This window comes from Pagrus major, chromosome 21 (assembly GCF_040436345.1).
Source record: "Pagrus major chromosome 21, Pma_NU_1.0".
Taxonomy (NCBI): domain Eukaryota; kingdom Metazoa; phylum Chordata; class Actinopteri; order Spariformes; family Sparidae; genus Pagrus; species Pagrus major.
This window is the reverse complement of record NC_133235.1, coordinates 26,186,223-26,208,003: the sequence shown is the minus strand read 5'-3', so window position 1 is coordinate 26,208,003 and position 21,781 is coordinate 26,186,223. Positions and strand designations below refer to the sequence as shown.

General features: G+C 42.3%; 3 protein-coding genes across 4 annotated transcripts; 2 read left to right on the top strand and 1 right to left on the bottom strand.

Moving 5' to 3' along the window:
• The first annotated feature begins 2,456 nt into the window (after nt 1-2,456).
• sema4e (semaphorin 4e) lies at nt 2,457-10,201 on the top strand. 2 transcript variants are annotated; one of them, XM_073491144.1, is made up of 15 exons: nt 2,457-2,748; nt 4,170-4,482; nt 4,614-4,759; nt 5,726-5,788; nt 5,872-5,970; nt 6,070-6,169; nt 6,271-6,381; nt 6,491-6,642; nt 6,802-6,980; nt 7,089-7,245; nt 7,405-7,627; nt 7,769-7,884; nt 7,988-8,145; nt 8,234-8,286; nt 8,398-10,201. In XM_073491144.1, the coding sequence occupies exons 2-15, from the start codon at nt 4,374-4,376 to the stop codon at nt 9,054-9,056; spliced, it is 2,325 nt and encodes a 774-aa protein (XP_073347245.1). In that variant the 5' UTR covers nt 2,457-2,748; nt 4,170-4,373; the 3' UTR covers nt 9,057-10,201. The 2 variants fall into 2 exon arrangements, with proteins under 2 accessions (XP_073347245.1, XP_073347244.1); XM_073491143.1 differs by lacking the exon at nt 2,457-2,748 and adding an exon at nt 2,808-2,965.
• Nucleotides 10,202-10,207: 6 nt separating this feature from the next.
• cactin lies at nt 10,208-15,971 on the bottom strand. Its single transcript, XM_073491142.1, has 10 exons — nt 15,633-15,971; nt 14,003-14,603; nt 13,790-13,885; nt 13,558-13,703; nt 13,274-13,436; nt 12,183-12,297; nt 11,865-12,057; nt 11,581-11,703; nt 11,031-11,398; nt 10,208-10,903 (listed from the first exon to the last, which is right to left on the bottom strand). The coding sequence occupies exons 1-10, from the start codon at nt 15,938-15,940 to the stop codon at nt 10,413-10,415; spliced, it is 2,604 nt and encodes an 867-aa protein (XP_073347243.1). The 5' UTR covers nt 15,941-15,971; the 3' UTR covers nt 10,208-10,412.
• A 643-nt stretch (nt 15,972-16,614) lies between these two features.
• Nucleotides 16,615-21,622, top strand: LOC141016872 (ubiquitin-conjugating enzyme E2 R1-like). Its single transcript, XM_073491441.1, has 5 exons — nt 16,615-17,366; nt 18,042-18,128; nt 18,534-18,631; nt 19,520-19,654; nt 19,761-21,622. Exons 1-5 carry the CDS (start codon nt 17,181-17,183, stop codon nt 19,969-19,971), a joined length of 717 nt encoding a protein of 238 aa, XP_073347542.1. The 5' UTR covers nt 16,615-17,180; the 3' UTR covers nt 19,972-21,622.
• The last annotated feature ends 159 nt before the right edge of the window (nt 21,623-21,781 follow it).

Sequence of the window (21,781 nt, the reverse complement as noted above, 5' to 3'; positions counted from 1 at the left end):
CTTCGAGGCGTTAACACAAACGCTTGGCGTATACCAGCCCTTTTATGTTGCAGACGAAACCTGGCAAAGACTTTTGGCTTCATCACAGTATTACACCACGCCCTACCTCTAATAACAAAATTATAATTTATTACAGATCTCAAGGTGTTTAAAAAAGAACAAGTATTTCTGGACGGGGAACTCATTTATTAGACATTTCTGTCAACTGGCCAGTCCTTGCAGATGTGAAGTGTCTGAGTACTAGTGGCAAACTGTGATCAAGTGTCTTCTTACAATGAACAGTTTCTCGTATGTTTGTACATGACGTGTTGTGTCTACTTGATCAGTATCAAAGAATAGTGTTTGTTAGATGACAAGGGCATTAAATTGTTTTGCATGGATGTGTATTGTCCTTGTTGTGAGTTGATAGCTTGTGCTTTCTCAAAAGTGCGCCATTCTCTCTAAGTGTCAGGTTCTTAGGATCCAGTCATTGATTGATGATCGATGAGATTGAATGAGGACATTAGATAATGTTGCAAGTAATCAATAATAGGATTGTTGGAGAGGATGCCAGACAATCTGTCCTGTTTTTTAAGATGATAATCAAGTATTGTTAATGATGTTGACCACGGAAAGATAGAAGAAAAGAGAAAATACGTTATGGTTTACAAATGTCTAAGTGTTTTTGTTTACAGTTTAACATGGTGGTCAGTGTGTTTTTAATCATCAATGATCTCACACACCTCAGTAAATACGTTAATTAGGAAACCGTTGTTTCTTCAAGTTAAAAAAAGAAAAGATGATTTCATTATTTTAATTTAATTCTGCAACAATTAAAAGTGTTTTTTTTAAAGTATGATTGCCGACTACTTAATGGAAACTATCCAATTTCAGATGTAAGTACCAATGAATTCAAAACAAATAGGGGGCAGCATATTGCTAGAGTACCTGCTAACTGCTGCTAACTGTAACAGCAGTTAGCTAGCTGTGCAGCTTGCAGGGGAGGTGTTGGTGTTTACACCTCTAGCGGAGGAGCTTTAGCCCAGGACGGGTTCGTGCTTGCATCACAGTACATAGACATCATAAAGTCAGAACTGTTATTTCTTCTCATTCTGTTGATAATTTTAATCTTGAATGTTTTCAGCTAAATTTCTTACATATTGGACCTTTAATCTACCGAATTACCAGTATTTTTTTTTTTTTAATACAGGGACAGCTAATACACCTTTTACTTTTAATGTGTGTTCTTTCCCTCCTTTAATTCTTTAATTATTGCGCCTTCTGTCCTCTCTTAAATTGTAAAGTTTGAAAACTGAAAATGATATAAACTAGAGCCCGACCAGCACTGGATTTTTGGGGCAAATGTCGACACTGATATTAGGGAGTAAAAAAAAAAAAGATCTGATGTTAATATGTGTGCAGATATTCTTGTATACATGGAATATACACATAAACACAGCTTTTTGCAACACTTGTGACAAAGATGTCTATGTGATTGAGGCAGGATATTTTACAATTTAACGGTAAACTTTATTGTCCAAAATCACATCAGTGCACTGAAACAATAAACCTCACAGGGAATTTAATAATTTTAAATTACCCCAAACATCTTTTTCTGCATTATGTTCTGTAAAAAAATATTTCATACTGGCACAAATTGGACAACAAATACTCCGATACCAATATATCTGATCAGCCAATGATATCACCCGACCGATATATCAGTCAGGCTCTAACATAGATTGAATGTGCAATGTGTACAAATAGGGGGCAGCGTATCACCAGAGTAACCGCTAACTGCTTGTCACTGTAACTACCAAGAGCTAGTCAGCTCAGTTAGATAGATCTTGAAAGACTGTAGATGATTCACATTTTGTCGATCATTTCAATTAATTTTAAAAATGTTTCACTAAAATTCTTACATATTGCACCTTTAAAAGCAAACAAAAAACATTAAATGTGTCAATAATGTAAACTGGAGGGACCCCGAGAAAGGTGAACATATTTGCAGTTTAATTTAATTCAATACGTTTTTGCTGATGTTTTGTTGATGTTTTTATTTTAATTGTTGATAATGTTGATGAGGCAGTTTTTTTTGTTGCTGTTGTTGTATTTTTGCTGCACACTGAGCCATAAAACTGTGGACAAAATAACAGAAACACACACAAAAAAAGTATTTTATCTATTTTGTAAAAGCATAATTAGTTAAAAAGTTACACATTATATTAAAGAGCAGGTGCAACATGAGTATTTGACACGATGGCAGTATGAGAACAATGGAAACATTCATAAAATGCAGCACAACTCCCACAACACAGCGCTGGGAAACGTTACTCCATCACTCCTGTTTCAACATGTTGCTTAAAGTTTAAAAAAAAGAATAATTCCCATGAACACACCCTGCAGCTGCTTTTATAATCCACCTTACCCTGAATCAGCTGAGCGCATCTCAGACATGTAATCAGTTATGAGAACAATGAAACCCGAATCAGATCACAGATCAGCTCCTCCCGGCCCCTTCACGACAGTTTGAAAAAAAAAAAAAAAAAGAGACCTGCGGGGCCAACCGGAGCAGCAGCCGACCATTCAGACCCCTCTCACCGCTGGGAGCCTCTCTACAATAACGGAGGGGGACCGCTGTGACTTTGAGGGGACCTGGATAGAGACAGAAAACAGCCTCTGAGCTGCTGGAGGACTGTTTTTTTGTTGCTTTTTTGTGTGTGTTTTGTTCGCACCGGTGGACCTGAAACGTCTCACACGGAGGAAGTTGTAAGTTAAGCTAGCGCGAATCAAAGTTTCAGCTACGAGTGAGCTGAGCTGGGGGGCGTTTCACCGCACTTCTCAATCGTTTAATAATACTACGAGTTAGCTTTACAACCAACGTGTTTGTTAATGGAGAATTAGTGGCTTAGAAATAGCGCTTAAACAGGTGTTTGGAGGGTTTTTTAATGGACGTCTCCGCAGTCTTGGGCGTGTCGGCGAGCAGGTAAGTGATTAACGTCTGACGGTTGACTCACTTCACATCCTGCACTTTGCTGCTACGTTTTGTTCGTTCCGGGGGGAGAAATTGAGCTTAAAAGCTTAATTAAATGTTGTAGAAACAACTTAAATTGAACACATACTCGTCTGAATTAACTAAAACAACTAACTAGCCCGCTCTCCAAGCTGCATTATTAACCAAACAACTGATTTCAGACCAGCTTTAATGCTCGTGCGCACTTAATGTGTTTTAATGTGCTCAAGTGATGATGTGTTATGTGATAAATTCTCCTTTTATGTATTATGTTTTCATATACCATCAACCTGCCAGGGACAGCTGTCATGGTCTGGACTAGTGGTTGTCTTATCTTACTTGTTTGTGCTTATGTGTTGTGTTTTATGTCTGTTGTCTGCACATTTACATGATGGACTTTGGTGCTCAAAGGTAATAAATGTGCATTGTCCCTTTAAGTAAAATATACAAGCAAGTATGAAATCCAAGGTGCACCGTGACTGTGTGCAGATGAGTGTTGAGTGAAGACTGGTTTGGGCCCCAGGGACAAATATGTGAAACATCTTATCAGAGCTGCATTCTCTGACATGCCGCAGCCCATCAGGAAAACACAGCACACCTCTCTTGGGCAAGTGCAGTACACACCCACTGTGCACATTGTGGATGAAAGCACAGCAAAACAACAGCTGTTACTGTTACAGCAAGGTGATTAGGAGAAAAGCAAGCCCAGGCTGTGGTGGTACAAGTGGTAATTGTGAGTCAAACCACCGTGTTTCCTGCTCTTTTGCAACAGAGTTGCTGCAAGAGCCGCTCTCTCATCTGCACCAGTGTTTGGCACTCGGTGCGGATCTCTCATTGTGTGCTTGTGTTTGGTGCTGCAGGAGAGCTGAAGTTGACATCCCTGCACCCCGCTGAATGCCTTTCATGGCCCTGCATTAACATCACTATGGCACTGACAGAATTACTGCCGCGCTGACTTTAGCTCACTCTAGCCTTTTCTCGCCGTTCCTCTACTCCTTTCTTTGTTTTTCACACTTTGTTTTAAAAGCTTCTCCTCACATATCACACTTTTTTTCTTTTCTTTTTTTTTTTTTTTTTTTTGTTTTGTATTTTTCAATACATATTTAAAGCTTCTATTCTGTCAGGTCTCACGTCTGGTGAATTGATTGTGATATCCATACAACCTTGTCTCTTTCAGCCCTCCTTCGCTTTGTTTCTTTGGACTGTGCCATCCATCTCATCATGGACAGCCTGCTGAGCGGGGCCAGTAAAGGGGCCAGTGCCCTTCAGTCAGCACAGACCTCTTCACGTCATAGATGCCACTTGCTGTCTCTGTTCCTGTATGACTGACTGTTTCAGAAACAATAAAGCTTAAATTCCTCTTAGCCTGAACAAAAGAGCCATGCATCCGCTGTTGTCCCTCGCTGTCTTTTGGCTGCTGCCCCTGGCCTTGACGCTTGAAGAAGACTCACCGCTCGACTGCATCCCCCGTCGATCCGTGCCCTATCGTAGTGAGTGTTTCTATCTGTCTTGTGTAACCTTAAGGTGTTGGCTTATGTGGTTTAAGTTTGGCCTGACTTATTGGGAAACGGGGTTTAATCACTGGCGGTTGCTGAGTTCATCGGTCATATTCTGTCTCCAGGTGACAACGCTCAGAGGTTTCATGAGGAGGGAGTGTTCAACTACTCCACCATGCTTTTGAGAGAAGATCTGGACCTGCTCGTGCTTGGTGCCAGGGAGGCAGTGTACGCACTTGACCTCAAAGACATCTCCAAGAAACTTACTTCAGTAAGAACACCTTTGTAAACACTGCAGTTAAGGCCAATCCCACTTTGGAACAGCGCCCATTAATTGTTGGGCTTAGTCAACTTTTATTTCTTATCAGAGCTTTCATGACCTAGGGCTAAGAACATTTTAAGAACAGACTTGTGTAACATGCCAGGCTTTCTGCTCTGAATAGAGCCTTACAGGCAGCACTTGCCATGAACTGTTGTGGAGTAAGTCCTGCCTGAGAGACAAACAAGCTTTGCAAAAAGTCAGTATGACAGTATACACTGTTACTACAAAGTCACTCAACACATACTGAAAACCAACCAGTGTTACTGAAAGTTATTCATGATTTCAGCCGTTATACCTAATTAAGTTACATTTGCAAGGCATTCTCTTCAACAATGTCGCCCTAACCTTGTCTCCTTAATTAAGTGTGTACATGGTTAGAAGTGTTGCTTTGGCTGGCCCAGAAGCCGACTAATCGATAAAATGTTGCTACCCTCACAAGTTCGCACCAGAAATACTAGTTGGTTAAATGTATTATTATTATTTTCTAAATGTAAACAATTAAATAACATATGGACTGAATTGAATTTGCACTGAAATTTCATGTCTTCCTTGTCAAATGTTGCTTTATAAAAATGAGCACCCGTAACTGATGTTAACAACTGTGGTCAACTTTTGCATCTATGATGCAATGTAAGCAATATGTTTTTGGGCAATGTTTAACCTTATAAGAAACAGTTTGTTTTTTTTAAAAACATTCAAACTTTTGTTTAAATGTCAAGGATATGAGTCATGTGGAACATCCCTAGTGATTGCCACATATCGCATAAAGTCCCCGGTTCAATTCCCTATGTTTCTTGTCTCTCTCTACACTGTCAGCCGTCATATAATTGCATGAAAAATGCCACAAAGAGTGTTGTAATTATCCATTTCTACAACAGAAACTGTCTGACGAAAATTGTTTTTTCGCTCTTTAAGGTTAAATGGGAAGTGACCCCAAAGCAACAAGATGAATGTAGAAACAAAGGAAAAGATCCTGAGGTGGGTCCCTTTTGAGCTTTTTCCTTTTAAAATGTACTGCATGTTGAACAGATGTAGTCATTGCTTTTGAAATGCATTTACAGATGGACTGTAAGAACTATATCAGGATCCTGCACAAGACGGAGGATGACAGGATGTATGTGTGTGGAACCAACGCTTTTGATCCTGAGTGTGATTATATGGTGAGGGAAAATTCAGAGCTGCTTATCTCAATTCATATTCCACACTGAATAAATTGATACAGTGTGTGTAAAATGATTCAACGATGTTGGTCTGTGCAGTCCTATGCAGATGGAAAGCTGACTCTTGAGAATAAAAGAGAGGATGGCAAAGGGAAGTGTCCATTTGATCCTTTCCAGAGATACGCCTCCATCATGTTTGGTAAGGAGCAGTTATAGAACGGATAAGAAAGTGATGAGGATCGGTTGAAATAGCTGAATGTTTTCATTTGTATCTCGGTGTCTGCTGTCGTGTCTTGCCAGAAAACAACCTGTACTCAGCCACTTCAATGAACTTCCTGGGCTCTGAGCCTGTCCTGATGCGCAGCGGTCCTGTCTCCATACGTACTGAGTTCAAGAGCTCCTGGCTTCATGGTAAGATGTGATCGTGTGTAATCTGTTTTTTGCACGGTGCTACGTTCACATTACTGTTTCACCTTGACGGCAGCTGACTTAAAATTGATGTGTCTTCTTTTTATGCCAGAGCCCAACTTTGTTTCCATGGCTCAGATGCCAGAGGGTGAGAAGAGCGCAATAGGAGATGATGACAAGGTTTACCTGTTCTTCAGTGAAACAGCTGTGGAGTGCGACTGCTACAACAAACTGGTGGTCTCCCGCGTGGCCCGCGTCTGCAAGGTGAAAGAGTTTATTGCAAACAACAATAACATATAAATGGCACTTCCTCAGTTACTGTATGTTCGTTCAGCCCTTTCCTTTGCTTGATTGTGCATCCCGTATGTCTTTGTGTTTTTCCACTTGTCATTGTGGCTTGATGGTGTCTTTCTGTGCCCAAAGGGGGATCTGGGAGGTCTGAGGACCTTGCAGAAGAAATGGACATCCTTCCTGAAGGCCAGAATGGACTGCCCAGTGCTCGAGTCTCAGCTGCCGTACATTATCCAGGACACCTACCGCTGGTGTGACCCCCAGCAGCCCTGGAAGGACTGCTTGTTCTACGCTGTCTTCACACCGCAGTCGTACGTTTGAATTAAAAAGCGTGTTTGTGTTAGAGGCAGGAGGGTCTTGTTCTCTTTAATTGTCTCTGGCACGCCGCTTGGCTCACATTTTGTGTGTGTGTGTTTCAGGGACACATCAGACCTGTCTGCAGTGTGTGCGTATCACGTGTCTGACATCAGCAGAGTGTTTGCGGAGGGGAAGTACAAGACACCAGTCACCGTAGAAACCTCTTTTGTTAAGTGGGTGATGTATAGCGGAGATGTCCCCGTCCCTCGGCCCGGAGCTGTGAGTGTGCTAACTATTCAACGTGTGTGTGCGTGTGTTAGAAACAAAGACAAAACTCCAAAGGCAACTCTTTTTTTAACGAGTGGCCCAGCAGGAAGCTGATTCCTTTTGTCCCCTGACTCCGTTGTTTCTCTCTTTTCTCTTTCCTTCCCCCGCCAGTGTATAGACAATGAGGCTCGTAAAGAGGGCATAACTCAGACTCTGGGCCTCCCAGATCGGACCCTTCAATTTATCAAAGATAGGCCCCTCATGGACCAAGTGATCCAGCCAATAGGAGAGAAGCCTCTACTGGTGCGGAGGGGAGCTACATTCACGCGTATCGTAGTCAACCAAGTGCAGGCAGCAGATGGAGAGAAGTACAAAGTGATGTTCGTAGGCACAGGTGGGTTTTGTCAGGGCAGCACACTGCCACATCCTGTTTGTGTCACATCGCTGCTTTTGCTTACCAGACAACATCAGTGGTGAGCATTAGGCCACAAGTGTCTGCGTTTAAACGTGGCATGTTCTCTGTTTATACAAAAAGAGGAAGGCACACTGCTGAAGGCTGTAAACTACGCTGGAGAGATGTTCATCATCGAGGAAGTTCAACTCTTCCAGCCTCCGGAGCCGATCAAGATTCTGAAATTCTCTAATGCAACGGTAATTTAAAACTCCAACGTATCTATGTTCACTATATATCAGGGTAAAGCCCACATGAGTGTCATTGCTCTCTTTTTGTGTGTGATGGATCCATTGTGTACAGGGTCAACTCTATGCAGGCTCAGACTCTGGAGCAGCACAGATACCACTAGCCACCTGTGAGAGGTCCTCATCCTGTATGGACTGTGTGCTAGCCAGAGACCCGTACTGTGGCTGGGACAAAGTTGCTGGGAAATGTACTCTTCTTTCTAGTTCACAAGGGTAGGCAGCTGTCCTGACATGTTGAGCATAGCACGTTGTGTTGATATCTGTTGTATCCAAACTTCAATTATTCTATCTTCTGCTTTAGAAAACTAATCCAAAGTGTGAAAGAAGGAGATGCCTCTCTCTGCCCGGATGCTGGTGAGTTAGTGCACACTATTCCTACTTCATACTTCAAAGAACCATAATTGAGGTTGATAGTAGGTTGTCCAAAATGAAAATGCATCTGATGCGTCTCTGTTTTGTCTTCAGATCCTGTTAAACCCTTGAATAGGTCCATCTGGCCTATGGGAAACCTAAAGCTCGATTGTCCTTCGCCTTCCAACATGGCAGAAACCACCTGGGAGCGGGACGGCAGCCGTCTGACTCCTGCGGCTCGCCTTGAGTTTCTCCAAGACGGACTGCTTATCCTGAACGCCTCACACTCCGACGCTGGACAATACCGCTGTCTGTCTGTGGAGCAATCCAAAGGTAGCGAGTACACGACCACTGTGGTGGAGTACCAGATTAGTATACATCCAGCAGGCTCTGGCAATGGGAAAGCGATTCTTCCCCAGGCTCAGACAGACGGTCCCTCTGTGGCTGGACTGCAGGCTGCAATAGGACTCCTTGTTGTTTCTCTTCTTGCCCTTTTGGCCTGGAACTTTTACAAAGGCCACCTACCACTGCCCTGGAACTGTGGAAAGAAGAACGGAGAACAGTCCGTTGACCAGGAGGGTCCGAACTCTGCTGTGACCTACCAACAAGCACCGAGGTCTGCACTGGCAGAAGACAAGCCCCTGGTGGTGGGAAGAGACAATGGCACCAGTAACAACAACCACAGCGGAGGGGAGGCGGCATTCGTCGCTCCAGAGCAGAACAATGCCCCAGATGTTAATCTTCAGTTTATTGATGACGAATCAGAAATCTGAGAAAAAGACTATCCCATTACTATTACCAGTTTCCCATTCAGCGCAGTTGAAATGTGAGAAATGAGAGAAATGAAAGGGAATGCCCCAAACCTCCTGTTTCGAGGCAGAACTACTGGATTCATCAGTTCAGCTAACCGTTTACAAAAAGTGGTTGAAACTTTGTTTCGAGAATATGAACTGTTGAACACACCAAAAGATTCTCATAGACTTTTGTTCTGCTAGTATGAGACACACTTGAATTCCTGCACCACTTTTTTCTTTGTTTCAGTACAATTGTTTGTACATTTAAGTGTATTTTAGTTAAGGGATGCATGATATGTTCGGCTGATGATGGAAAATTTATGTTATCAGCTGTTTAACTGCTCTAATGAATTTATAGCTGTTAAATAGAGGTGGTAAAACAAAGCCAAACATCTTTGATTGATGTGACAAGTGCAGCATCTACACACTCTCCTGTACCGAGTAGAGGTACACAGTGTAGACGTAAAGCCGAACATGTTGTCAGCGGCGTGGACCTTTTTTCGGTTTCAGAGAAAGACGACACGATTGCAGCTTGCAATACATGTTCTGCAGTTATAACACGACGAATCTGATTAGAGCTGTGGAATATTAATTCATCCTTCTTTGCTCATTAGATCTCAGGTGTGCATAAACTCAAGGGGAGGAATTACTTTTTAAAATACAGAAATTGTAAATTGTTGGTTATCAGAATCCATATGGTGCATCCTTTTTTAAAATATTTTTACTAATTGTCTTAAATCTCATTTTAGATCGCAGTATCTTGCTAAGACCGATATGATTTCACAAGGAATGTACAGTAAATTAAACTGAGCCATTTCACTTCTAACCACTAGCTTTTATTGTATTAAACCTCGTCTACCTGATCGCTGTGTTGTTCCAGTGGAGCCACATAGCTAACGGGGTTTACCACTTTTCTGCAAGCCTGGACTAGCAGAGAATGTAAAGAACAGATGTGGACGTTCGCTGCAGATTTGAATCATCTCTTTGTATGACTGTTCCATTTTTTTAAACTAATGTCTCTCTCTGCTGACTGACGAGTATTAAATGTTGAATGTTTGAATTCTGTATCTCAAAGTACATGTTTTACATCGGAGTTCACAACAGAAACAACAAGTGGCAGCTTACAACGATTAAAAAGTGGGAAAAAAATCTTTAATGTGTCATTTTCAGACATTACAATTTACTTTTTCAGCCAACAGTACAGAGTCATTTGGAGATTTAACAAACTGCTTTATGTATGAGAGCAGCTAAAAAAACATACAACAAATCACATTGACTGCACGGCCTATATAATATACAGTGACTGGGCTCTTGGTCCATCTTGTTATACGGCCTCTATCTCCTGTAGCGGTACCTCTTGAAGTGGAACCACAGCTGGAAGATCCCGTTGGCGAACTGACAGCGGAAGCCGTGTCGGTGCGAGTACTCCCACTCCCTGTTCACGATCTTAAAGGCAATGTCCTCATACGGAGGGCCTGCGTGGAACCTTAAAATCCCAAAGTCCTTGTTGTCAGGACTGGGCTCGAGGAAGTACTGTGGGGTGGAGCGCTTGTCGATCAGGTCCGGGTAGAAGATGTTGAACTTGTAACCTTGGACGATCTTGGGCGGAGGGTTGTCGAAGTCATAATGCGTCTGATTGTACTTGTTCCACTCGAAGCCTGTGTGGACCCTGTTGAAGAAGCGGGGTTTTCTGGGACGGTACTTGTCCGCCCACAGGTACATCTTCCCCGTGACGGGAAACTCCACGCTGAACTGGGCCTCATCGGTGCCCATGCCCTCTCTGGCTCGACGTATGAAGGCGTCTTCGGCGCTCTCGTTGGCATCACCTGATACAGAAGGCAAAGAAGCAACAGTGAGTGTCTTGGGGAGAAATATACATCACACATTTGTAAATAAACACATTTTTGTACATCGAAGACTACTGAGAATTCACTGCAAATCTTTTAGCTGTACCGGTGACTTGTAGCTGTCGTCGTGCTAACTGCAGCCTGTGCGTGTCCTCTTCCACTGTGATTGTGTGCGAGTCCAGCGGCAGCTCGGAGGACGTGAGCAGCGAGGGGCTGTAGCGACCGGAGTCGTACTCCGCCTGGCTCTGCTGGATCAAGTCCTCCTCCGTCAGCACGGCCTCCACCACCTCGCCTTTTTCCTCTTCATCCTTGTCACCCTTTTCTCCTCCGTCCTCATCTTGGTTTCCCGCTCTGGATGTTGAAGGTTCGGCGTCGTCTTCGTCCTCTTCCGTTTCTCTGCTCTTGTGTCTTGTGGAGGATGAAGACTGGCCCGGCTCCTCTGTGGTTGACGTGCCTGGTTGCTCTTCTCTCTCCCTGATGGTACAAAAAAAAGGAAGTATTTTACATATATTTGAGTTAATAACGCACATCCTTACTGAAGTGAGAATTGATAGTGTGAAGTGAAAGTTGAACCTCAGGTTACTGCCACTAATAATATGCATATCAACTGACTGGGCCAACTTTTTCAGGATGTGTGCTGTTTCTAGGTAACTTACACTTCTTCGTCGCTCCTTGGCTCCTCTTTGATGATGGGGAACAAAGGTTCGCTTTCCACCCCCTGTTCCTGTTTCAGCTTAAACAGCTTCTGACGCAGCACATCCTGGTGTCGCTCTCTCAACCTGGGACAGAAAATTGTGGTTTTACACAAACACATTTCAAACATCTATCCAGACAAATTGCGATCCATCTGTTCCATTAAGTTTTACTGTAGATTCATGTTGGGAACATGCATTGAAATCAGGCATGTACATTACTACAATACAGGTTCCCCCATTCGTACCTTGCTCTGGCCATGTAGACTCTGACTTGCTGCAGCAGACTCTCCCAGTAACCGATATCAAGGTTGGACCCTCCAGCCCGAATCTTCGTCTCGATGTTCAGGTGCAGCGCCTGCAGCTGGCTGTATGTCTTCCCTTTGAACACAATCTGTACGTCTGTACTCACGGCTGTGTTGATGCCCTCACGACGATCACCTGAGAATCAAAAAGATTGCATTGAACATAAAGGGGGAATAAATGGGGTTGAGTGCAGCTTCCTGTTGCACACACAAAAACAAAGAGAAACCATGCAGCATTTGTTTCACAGAAAAATTATGTACCTGGTCCTTTCCCAGAGGCCTCCAGTTTCCTCAGTTTGGTGATCTCGTCCTCGGTGATGGTCGTCATGTCTCTCCAGAAGTCCACGTTCTTCCCTTGCTCCAACTCCATGTACACCTACCAGCAAAACAACACCCATTCAGTTAATAATTGAAGACCAATTTGAGAAAAATAGTTGCGAAGCAAGCGTTAGCACGTGGCCTTTGTCATGTTTGGGGTCAATCTGCACGAGATAAACATCAGTTAACATGTTGGGGCTTGGTAATTATTCAAGATTAATATGATTATAAGATTATATATGACATTTTACATTGACATTATTCACAGGTTTCACATTCAAGTCAAATTTAACCTGTCAGAGAATGAAATCTTTACATTTTGGGACTTGGCGCCCCTCTGTGTCAGAAAAAGACAATGACAGAGAGATCTGACTGAGGACACTAAAATAGATCTGTTAAAAACAACACACACACACACACACACACACACACACACACACACACACACACACACACACACAGTGTACCAATTGTCAGTGGGATTTGTCTAATTTTTCTACAAGTAAGAACATGAATGTTGCTTTGGTTTAAACTTGCACAATTAATTCTTAAATATTCTTTAAAATCTTAACCAGACGATCAAGTCTGGCAGAGAGGTGATTACATCATTTCAGCAGGTGGTCCATTTGCTGACAAAGTGTTAGAAGACTAATCACAAAATCAAGTTTGTAATTTTGAACATTACCATGTTTAGTGTGAGTTCACAGTTACTGGAAATATTACAAGAGTTAAACAACGCTGCAGTTTTCTTACTTGTTATTGCATTTTGAGCTACAACAATTCGACAATCAGTCGATTCATTGATTGGTCAATTGAAAGAAAATTAGAAGCCAACTGTTTTGATAATCACGTACTTGTTTAGGTCATTTTTTCAAGCAAAAATGTCAAATATTTGCTGGTTCCAGCTTCTTAAATGTAGGGATCTGCTGCTTTTCTTTGACATTTATGATAATAAGTTTACTTAATCAAGAATGAAAACAATAGTCAGTTGCATCCCTAATTACATTACTACATCCTGTGTAACATAACCACACCTTAATGTCCTCCAGCAGGTCATCCATGTCGGTGACTGTCAGCCCGTTGAGAAAGGTGTAAGGCTCGTGCATCTCCACAGCGAGATCGTCATCTTCTGCACTGATGTACTTCGCCAGCAGGTCAATAGGTTTAGCACGACCATCACGGATTCTAATCTTAGACCTGGACACACAGCACAGTATTGTCAGACAGCTGTAGGAGTGTATCTTTACTGGAAACCAAATAAATCCTCGTCTTTGACACGAGAAGAGGAGGCTGGTTAATTGTTGATGCACACACTCACCTGAGTTTGGCCTGATGTAGATGGAAGTTGTCTTCCTGTTCAGCCCAGGTCTTAAAATGCTCCGCTTCCTTCTCCCTCTGCAGCATCTCCAGCTCCGTCTCTCTCATGGCCTTTTCTCGCTCCCTCTCCAGGCGCAGCTGTTTTACCTTGATACACAAAGTTAATATGATAAATGGAAAGGCCGTGACTCAAAACAATCCAACGTTATACTTAACGCTCATTCAGTTCATACCTTCTGCAGCTCTCTGCGGTTTTCCTCCTGGATACATTTGTTCCGTTCTTTAAGATCTTTTTCTCCAAGATGGCCGATGCCTTTCACATCCAACGCCTGAAAAAGCACACAAAAACACGAATCTAGGATGAGTTACAATATTCAAAGCCAAGTTATGGGACTACAAACACATTTTGGATATGCTTGACTGTTAAACAATGTTCTCTGACTCACCTTCTGCCATTTGAACGTGCCCAATAAGTTGTTGTCACCGAAGGGATTGTCTGCATTGGTGTAACCCATGTACTCCTCACTCCATCCCATTTTCTCTCTCCTTTTCTTCTCCTTTGCTTCCTTCTTCGCCAGTCGTCTGGCCCTCTTCTCCTCAGGTGTCTCCAGAGCTTTCAACATATCCTTCTGTTTTTTCTTGTCCTCCTTTTCTTTGGCTACACTGACCTCACAGCGACCCCCCGAGCTATCATATGACTCCTGTGAACTGGAGCGACGCCTCCCTCTGTCTCTGACGGCACTCTCTCTGCTTCGGGCGCTCCTCCCTTCCTCCCTGTCTTCGCTCCTCTTCCTTGGCTCTCGGCTTTTGTCTCCTTTTCTGTCCCTGTCTCTGCTGTTGCTCTTCCGCCTCTCTCTGTCTCTGTCTCGCTCCCTCTTCTGTCTGTCTCTGTCAGGACTTCTCTGTCTCCTCCCTTCTCTGTCGCTACTTCCATCGCGGGAGTCAGAGCTGTGATGGGACCTTCCCCTTCTCCCCTCTCGAGATGTTCCTGCCCGGTTCTCCGTTTCCTTTCTCCTCCTCCTCACTCTGGAATCATCTGAATCAGAGCTGAGACAGACAAAGAACGACAGAGATATGATTTACTACATTTTTGCTCCAGAATGGGCAACCAACCAGAGACTCAAGGTATTATATACTCTTCAGCAAGCTTGAATGTAAATATCTGCAGACTGTAATAGGGAACATGAAAAGAGCTGCTTTGTTGATGCATCAGGATTTTTTTTACTGGGTCCTTGTCTACAGTGGAAGCAGCATCACCAAAACAAAGTTGCTAGTTGATTGATTTTGATCGGCATTTTACGATCTGGGCATGAGACTGGCGTATCCCGTCACTTGCCCAATGCTAGCATCGAATGACTGTGCAGCCCTAGTTTCAAGGTAACTGTGCTATGAAAATTGATGGTTATCATACCTTGTACAGTTGCTTAACAACAATATTAAATTCTCCCGTGTAAGATAAGATAAGATGTTCCTTTATTGATCACCCTTGGGAGAAATTAGTGTGTGTTATTAAAAATACTTACATTTCCATCAAGGTTGAATAATATTGTGATTTTTTTAATGAGGAGTTGTGGATTATATTAAGGTTAAAGCATCATTATGTAGAAATTGGCATTTTGTGTGATTTGGCGCCCTCCACAGTTACTGAGTTACTGTCCTAAATACAAGTCCCAGGTCTATAACAGTTTGTCAGACGTAATGTAGGTGCTAACTACAAACAAAACTCATTACATTATAACAATACTATGTGTTGAAGTAAACATGTAGTAACACTGTGATCCTACCCTCTCACTGAAGTTACACAGTGCAGACAAAGGTGATGGAGACACCATTTACCCCATTACAAGACACTGTACCATCAACATTATTTTAAAGCTGATATTTTAAGGTAAAAAAAAACAGATACTGATTAAACAGGGGGACACGCGGGCTCAGGTTTACAGTTAAATTCACAGATTAACAGCTTGTTGTTGTAACGTCTTATTCATCTACTCGTCACACAGCCAACGTAAAACTTGTAACGCGTTAAACACGTTAAACACCAACCAGGTCGAATCAGCCAGCAGAGACAGTTACCTTGATGATCGACCTCTCGCACTGCTCCCGGGTCGCTGTGGTCCTCGTCTCCTGTCGCCCTCCGAGCCGCTCCTGGAACCTGCACGGTCCCTGTGCTGAGGCCGACGCGGGCCAGCAGAGCCATCGCTGGAGTCCCCGCTGCCAGACCGTCCTCCTCGTCCACGGGCGGGTCTTTTCTTGTCCGCAGACCGACTGCGGCCTCTCCTCTCCTCCGGGGAACGAGACTTGCTCACCCTGGACCTGTTCTGCCGATCCCGGCTGCGACTTCTGGACTTAGAGCGGTTCCGGCGTCGTGATTTCGAACTCATCACGAACTTTCTGTCGTTGCGGGGTCCGAAGTGCCTTCTGTCGCGTAAATAAGACGTAACAAAGAAAACCGCTTGCCGTCCTCACGGTGTAAAATTAATTTAAAAAACATAAATTAATTAAATCTATATCAATATCAGCCTGAAACACCCACCCTTATCAACACCACGGCGTTACATGGTCCAGTTTTAAAATTAACTAATCGTTCAGGCAGAAGAAAGGCAGTTTTCAGGACTTTCTACAAAATGGCGCACATTCTAGACGTCACAAGCACATCTTGAGAAAAAAATAAAGTACACATAAATAACCTTCGTTCAACTGTAGTTCTAATAGTACATATTACTATCTGAATTAAATAAACTTCATAAATATGTGTTGTTGAGTTCAAATGATTTCAGAATGAAAATAGGTCACGGCTGCTCTTCAGAAACACAAACAACATTCGTGTTTTCGTGACGTCAGACAACTGGCGAATGTAGTCGCCTTAATTCCGTCTTGAACAAAATATTTAAAAACTAACCATCAAAACTGAACAAACTTCCCTTGTTAGCTGTTTGTCTGTGTAACCGAGTCTTTTTATCCGTTATTGCGTGGCTTCGTGGTTGCTTTCAAGGTTAAAAATAATGTTTACAGGAGAACACCGGACTACAAATCCCAGGCGACACAGGGCGCCATCGCCTGTGTTGAGGGGAGAGGGGACTCCTTTGACAACATTCTTCTTTGCCCAGGCTCCTGTTAGGGCGATATCTACAACATTTCTGACTATTATCGTGGGAGTTTTTGTTTGCTAGCATTTCAAATCGATAGTTGAGTTTTCTCGTCTAATCTGGCTCTCGTATGGAAGTAGAAAGTATTCGTGCCGCGGTAAACTCGGCTTCGGCTGGTCGGGAAGGTAGAGCTTGTTAGCTAGCTTACTTTAGCCAGCAGCTACCAGTAGATTACGGGTTATATCCGCGGCTGCCCTGCCAGGTAGATCAACTAAAGCCCGAGGTGCTGCTCAGCCACTATGGTTTGGTGTGTTCACCAGTTTCTGAGCACTGACATCGGTAAATAATCCTGCATATTTGGGGACAAATCAACGCAACCTTTGTTTGGTTTGTGCGCAGCCTGGCTGGTTTGGCCTGTTTCATTGTCTCCGAGCATCGAAAACACTCAAGTTATTTTTTCGGTGTCGGTTGGGTGTTTTGGCTAGTTAGTCAGCTGTCGGCTCCAGGTAATCTTTGAAAGCTAACCCGGTCCAGTATGGCGCAACACGACCACTCTCATGTAGCCAGCTCACAGAAAGCACTCATGTTGGAGATGAAGAGCCTTCAGGAGCAGCCTGTCGAGGGCTTCAAAATAACACTGGTGGACGAGGCTGACATGTACAACTGGGAAGTGGCCATCTTCGGACCCCCAAACACTCACTATGAAGGGGGGTATTTCAAGGTAAGAATAGAAAAGGATACAACTTGATCTGACAGTTCATTAAAACATCAACACATGCGCACACAATAAAATAAATGACAGTAAAACAGTACACCTGATACCTGTAAAGTTGCATGTCTACTTTAAAGGGGCACTGTGTACTTTTGGAGAAGAAAATCAAACTGAGAATTTTAATATTTACAATATTAATGAGGTAATAATACAAACTCAGAAATATTTATTTTTTCCGTAAGTGAATAAACAAGCTGTTCTCAGAGGAAAATAAGGTCCCCAGAACACTGTTTGAAGGTAGAAAGGTGGCAGGGTCCGCCACATATAAACAAAGTAAAGCAGACATTGTGTTGTCCTTTTTAGGTCAGTTTGTTAATTCAGTCATGAAAACGAAGAGAGTTTGTTCAGGCATAAAAAAAAATCAGCCAATGAAGATCATTCTCTTCAGATTAAAATGTCTTCCCCCAAAACTACACAGTCCATCTTTTAAAGTTATTAATTGTTTTGAGCAGATACAAAAATTTCTTTCACATGAGAAACCTATTTTACTGCTCTACTTGTATGATCACACCGTATGAAATTAGTAATAATCTAGCTTTTTTGTAAAAATATTGTACACCATTCAATATAATGTAGTCAACACAGTGAACAGCTACATGTAAAGACCTGTTTTTTTTGCCCCAGGCTCGGATCAAGTTCCCTATAGACTACCCATACTCCCCACCAGCCTTCCGGTTCCTCACCAAGATGTGGCACCCTAACATCTATGAGGTAAAGTATCGCACCCTACATCTATTTTATAATATGAAATATATTATTATATATTATTAAATATATTTTATTTGAAAGTTTGTTTGTATAGGGACAAGTAAGTAGCATAAACTGATACCACCACAGCGTGTGTGGTAGAAGCCAATTTGCAAGCTCGTCTGTAGATGGGTCTTTAAAATGGGTAAAACTCAACAACAAATGCACAAAAGACAATTGGAACACAAACTCAACTCTTAATACCACAAGAAAAAATACACAAACTGTTTTACAATACACACATTATAAACGGTAATACAAAATAACACCTTTTCATTCAGTTATCGCAAAATTTTATTTGATAATGCATCTTTCTGTGGCTTTCTGAAGCATTACATGGTAAAATGATTGTATTTCCTCTGTTTTCAGAATGGAGATGTGTGTATTTCTATATTGCACCCTCCAGTGGACGACCCGCAGAGTGGAGAGCTGCCTTCAGAGAGATGGAATCCCACCCAGAATGTCCGGTTAGTGCTCTCCCTCATTATCTCTCCTGATATGTCTCTCTTTTCTGGGTGCCTCCCTTCCTTATAGTCTCACAAACATTTTTCTTTAGTGGATTCACCTCAGAAGCTCCCAGAAGCTATCATTGAATTAACATCTGGGTAAACGACACCAAATTTGTAATGTGATCTGGTTTTTGCTGAGGCTGTCATCAGGCTCCTCCATTAATATGCTGTAGACAAACAGAATGTGTGGGTATTACCATTAAGTGTAAAAAGTTAAATATTTCCTTTTAAACAGGGTTAGGGTTAGATTTCTTTATTTGGATTTGCATCAGAGCAACCATTTCTTCCAAATAATTCATTAAGTCATAATTTATTAAGGGCCTCCACATCAAGAAATTCTCCACCACTGCTAAAAATAAAAAGCTCAACCTTAACTGAACCCACTTAATACTCAGCCACAAACAAAATGAGGTCAACCTTTATAGATAATGTTGTAAGAGGAAGTACAATTTTTGTTGCATTCTCATATAGAGCAACTTATAAAATATGGATATGTTTGCATTTTTATATGACCAAAATGATCAAGGCTTTGTTTTGTTCAATTTATAATTTGTGTATCTATGAAAATGAATCACATAGGTGACAATTCTGTTCTTATTTCTTCCAGCCTTGTTTTATAAGAAAGAAAAACCCTTTTTCACTGCAGTCTTTTTGATTTAAGAGCACAAGCACGGGTGAAACTAATGACTTTGACGATGGCTGCTTTCCACATAGGTTATGGATGCCTAATTAATGTTATTATATGTAAGAGTCAATCGCCTGTTTTTTGTGGATTGACCTGCAGTTAAAAAACCTGCATATAAGCGCTAATCTTGGTGTGAATATGGTGTTTGTGTTTTCTCCCAGGACCATTTTGCTGAGTGTGATCTCACTGCTGAATGAACCCAACACCTTCTCTCCTGCGAATGTGGACGCCTCTGTCATGTACCGCAAATGGAGGGACAGCAAGGGCAAGGACCGAGAATACGTGGAGATCATCAGGTAAACAGTCGCACTGACAGGTCGTCACCCACAAAACTTGGACCAAAATTTGAAGAACCACAATGCAAAGTTTGAATCTTGACTCATCATCTAACATCTCCCTCAGGAAACAAGTGTTGGCCACCAAGGCGGAAGCCGAGCGCGACGGCGTGAAGGTGCCCACCACGCTGGCCGAATACTGCGTCCGCACGCGTGCCCCGGCCCCCGACGAAGGCTCCGACCTCTTCTATGACTACTACTATGACGAAGACGATGTGGAAGACGGGGACGGCGACTGCTGCTACGATGAGGATGACTCAGGCAACGAGGAGTCATGACATGCTTCTCAACAGCGCCCTCAATCTAGCTGACATACGCTTCCACCTTTTTCTGTCTGGGTTGCCAGAAATTCTAGGTCGACAACGAAGAAAGATTTGAAGCTTCCCACTTCTAAACCAATGAAAAGAGCTGTTTTTTCCTGAGCCTCCGAATTCCTTTTTTCGCAGGCATAAACCGATGCACCGTTGTGGAAGAGTCAGACCTGGAAAGATTTGCACCAGCACAAAAGTCACCAGTTTCTTCAACAGTTTTCATTATCACCCTAAACCTTACATTGAGAGTATAACTTAAACTATTACTTCATCCTACTGAGTTATTGTACAGTAAATGGTATTGTGGGGTTAATACCACTGTTAACGATAGCAACATTTGCACTGGTGCAAACACTTCCAAACTTTGCTCAGCGTTTCTCTCGCATATCCTTATTTCCCTAATTGTAACTGGGTGTTGCTCGCCAACGGTCTGTCCCAGTGACCGACAGAAGACTGAGGACTTCAAGAAGCCTGTTTGTGTTGAACAGTCTACTGAAAATACGTTGAATCAGACATTTTCAAATTTCACAGTCCGTCTCGCTTCAAATCGGACGGGATGTCACGAGACGATGTTTTCAGAGTTCTTGTGCATGCCAGAACATCATCGGAAGCTTTCTGTCTCTTTTACTGGTGGACTGTTTACCTACATTATGATCTGTTTTCAGCTCGCCGATAAGAAAGACTGGTCTCGAAAGAGATCCCAGAGAACTTTTTATCTGGACGACCGCCTGGCAAGCTGAGTCATCGGGTCAAATGTGAACTTTTTTGGTAACATGAAATTGATCTTTGCTGTGTTTCTTCTGATTACCGTTGGATGTGTTTCTGTCTTTTTGAGTGTGGGGGTTATGTTATTTGAAGTAGCTCAGATTTAAGAGTCGTGTAGGAAGTTTTTTGGGGAGATGGGCAGAAGTAATTAAAGATCAGATTTGTATCTCTCCTCAGGTTTTCTCTTTTAGAGGCCTGACGGAGCCAAAGAGCTAAAAAGGTGTAAAAGAAAGCCCAAAACATTATAAGACTGTGTTGTATTCTTCTGTTTGATTGCTCTCTTGTGAGCTTTGTTTTTTTTTGTCTCTTTCTTTGGTTAGACATTATGCCTGCAATCTTTGCTTGAGAATGATTTATGTGATGAGATTATTAGGTTTAATTGGCAAACAAAAAAAAGCTTCTGTAGGACAAGTGTCTGTCGAAAGGTGTTGTTGCAGTATCAGTCAGGATTCTCAAAGTTGAGATGAGAGAGAACAAGGCCGCCGTGTTTTGATTTTCATTTTCTATTCCTTGTGTCAGCGGAGAGTGGACGGGTTTTGATATAACCTTCAGAGTGCATGGGTATCCTCTTTGTGTATTTTTTGCATCAGCAATATTGATTGTTTTCATTTACTCAAATTGGCACTTCATACTGAATTTCTCAGGATAATGAATTACATAAACAAAACAATTAAGACAAGCAACCGTTTTCCTCTTTTAGATGGTCTTCAGAGTTGGTTTACAGCTTTAACAGGAACCGTAACTGATATGCACATGTAGCTGTATGAATGGTCACCGTATTATTCTATTCACTCATCTTTTATTTTTTATTTTCGGCTATTTAAAAACTGAGAAATAAAGATTTATTGGCTCACTCGCGTTGTTTTTTTTATTTATTTTTGGTCTTCCTTCTTTGCTACACTTTATATACACCTGATGGTACATGTGTGTTGGTGCAGGTTTGTTCCTCTCCATTGTGAGCTACTTCAATGTACTTCACATTAGTAGATGTACCTAAGTTCTTCAACTGGTC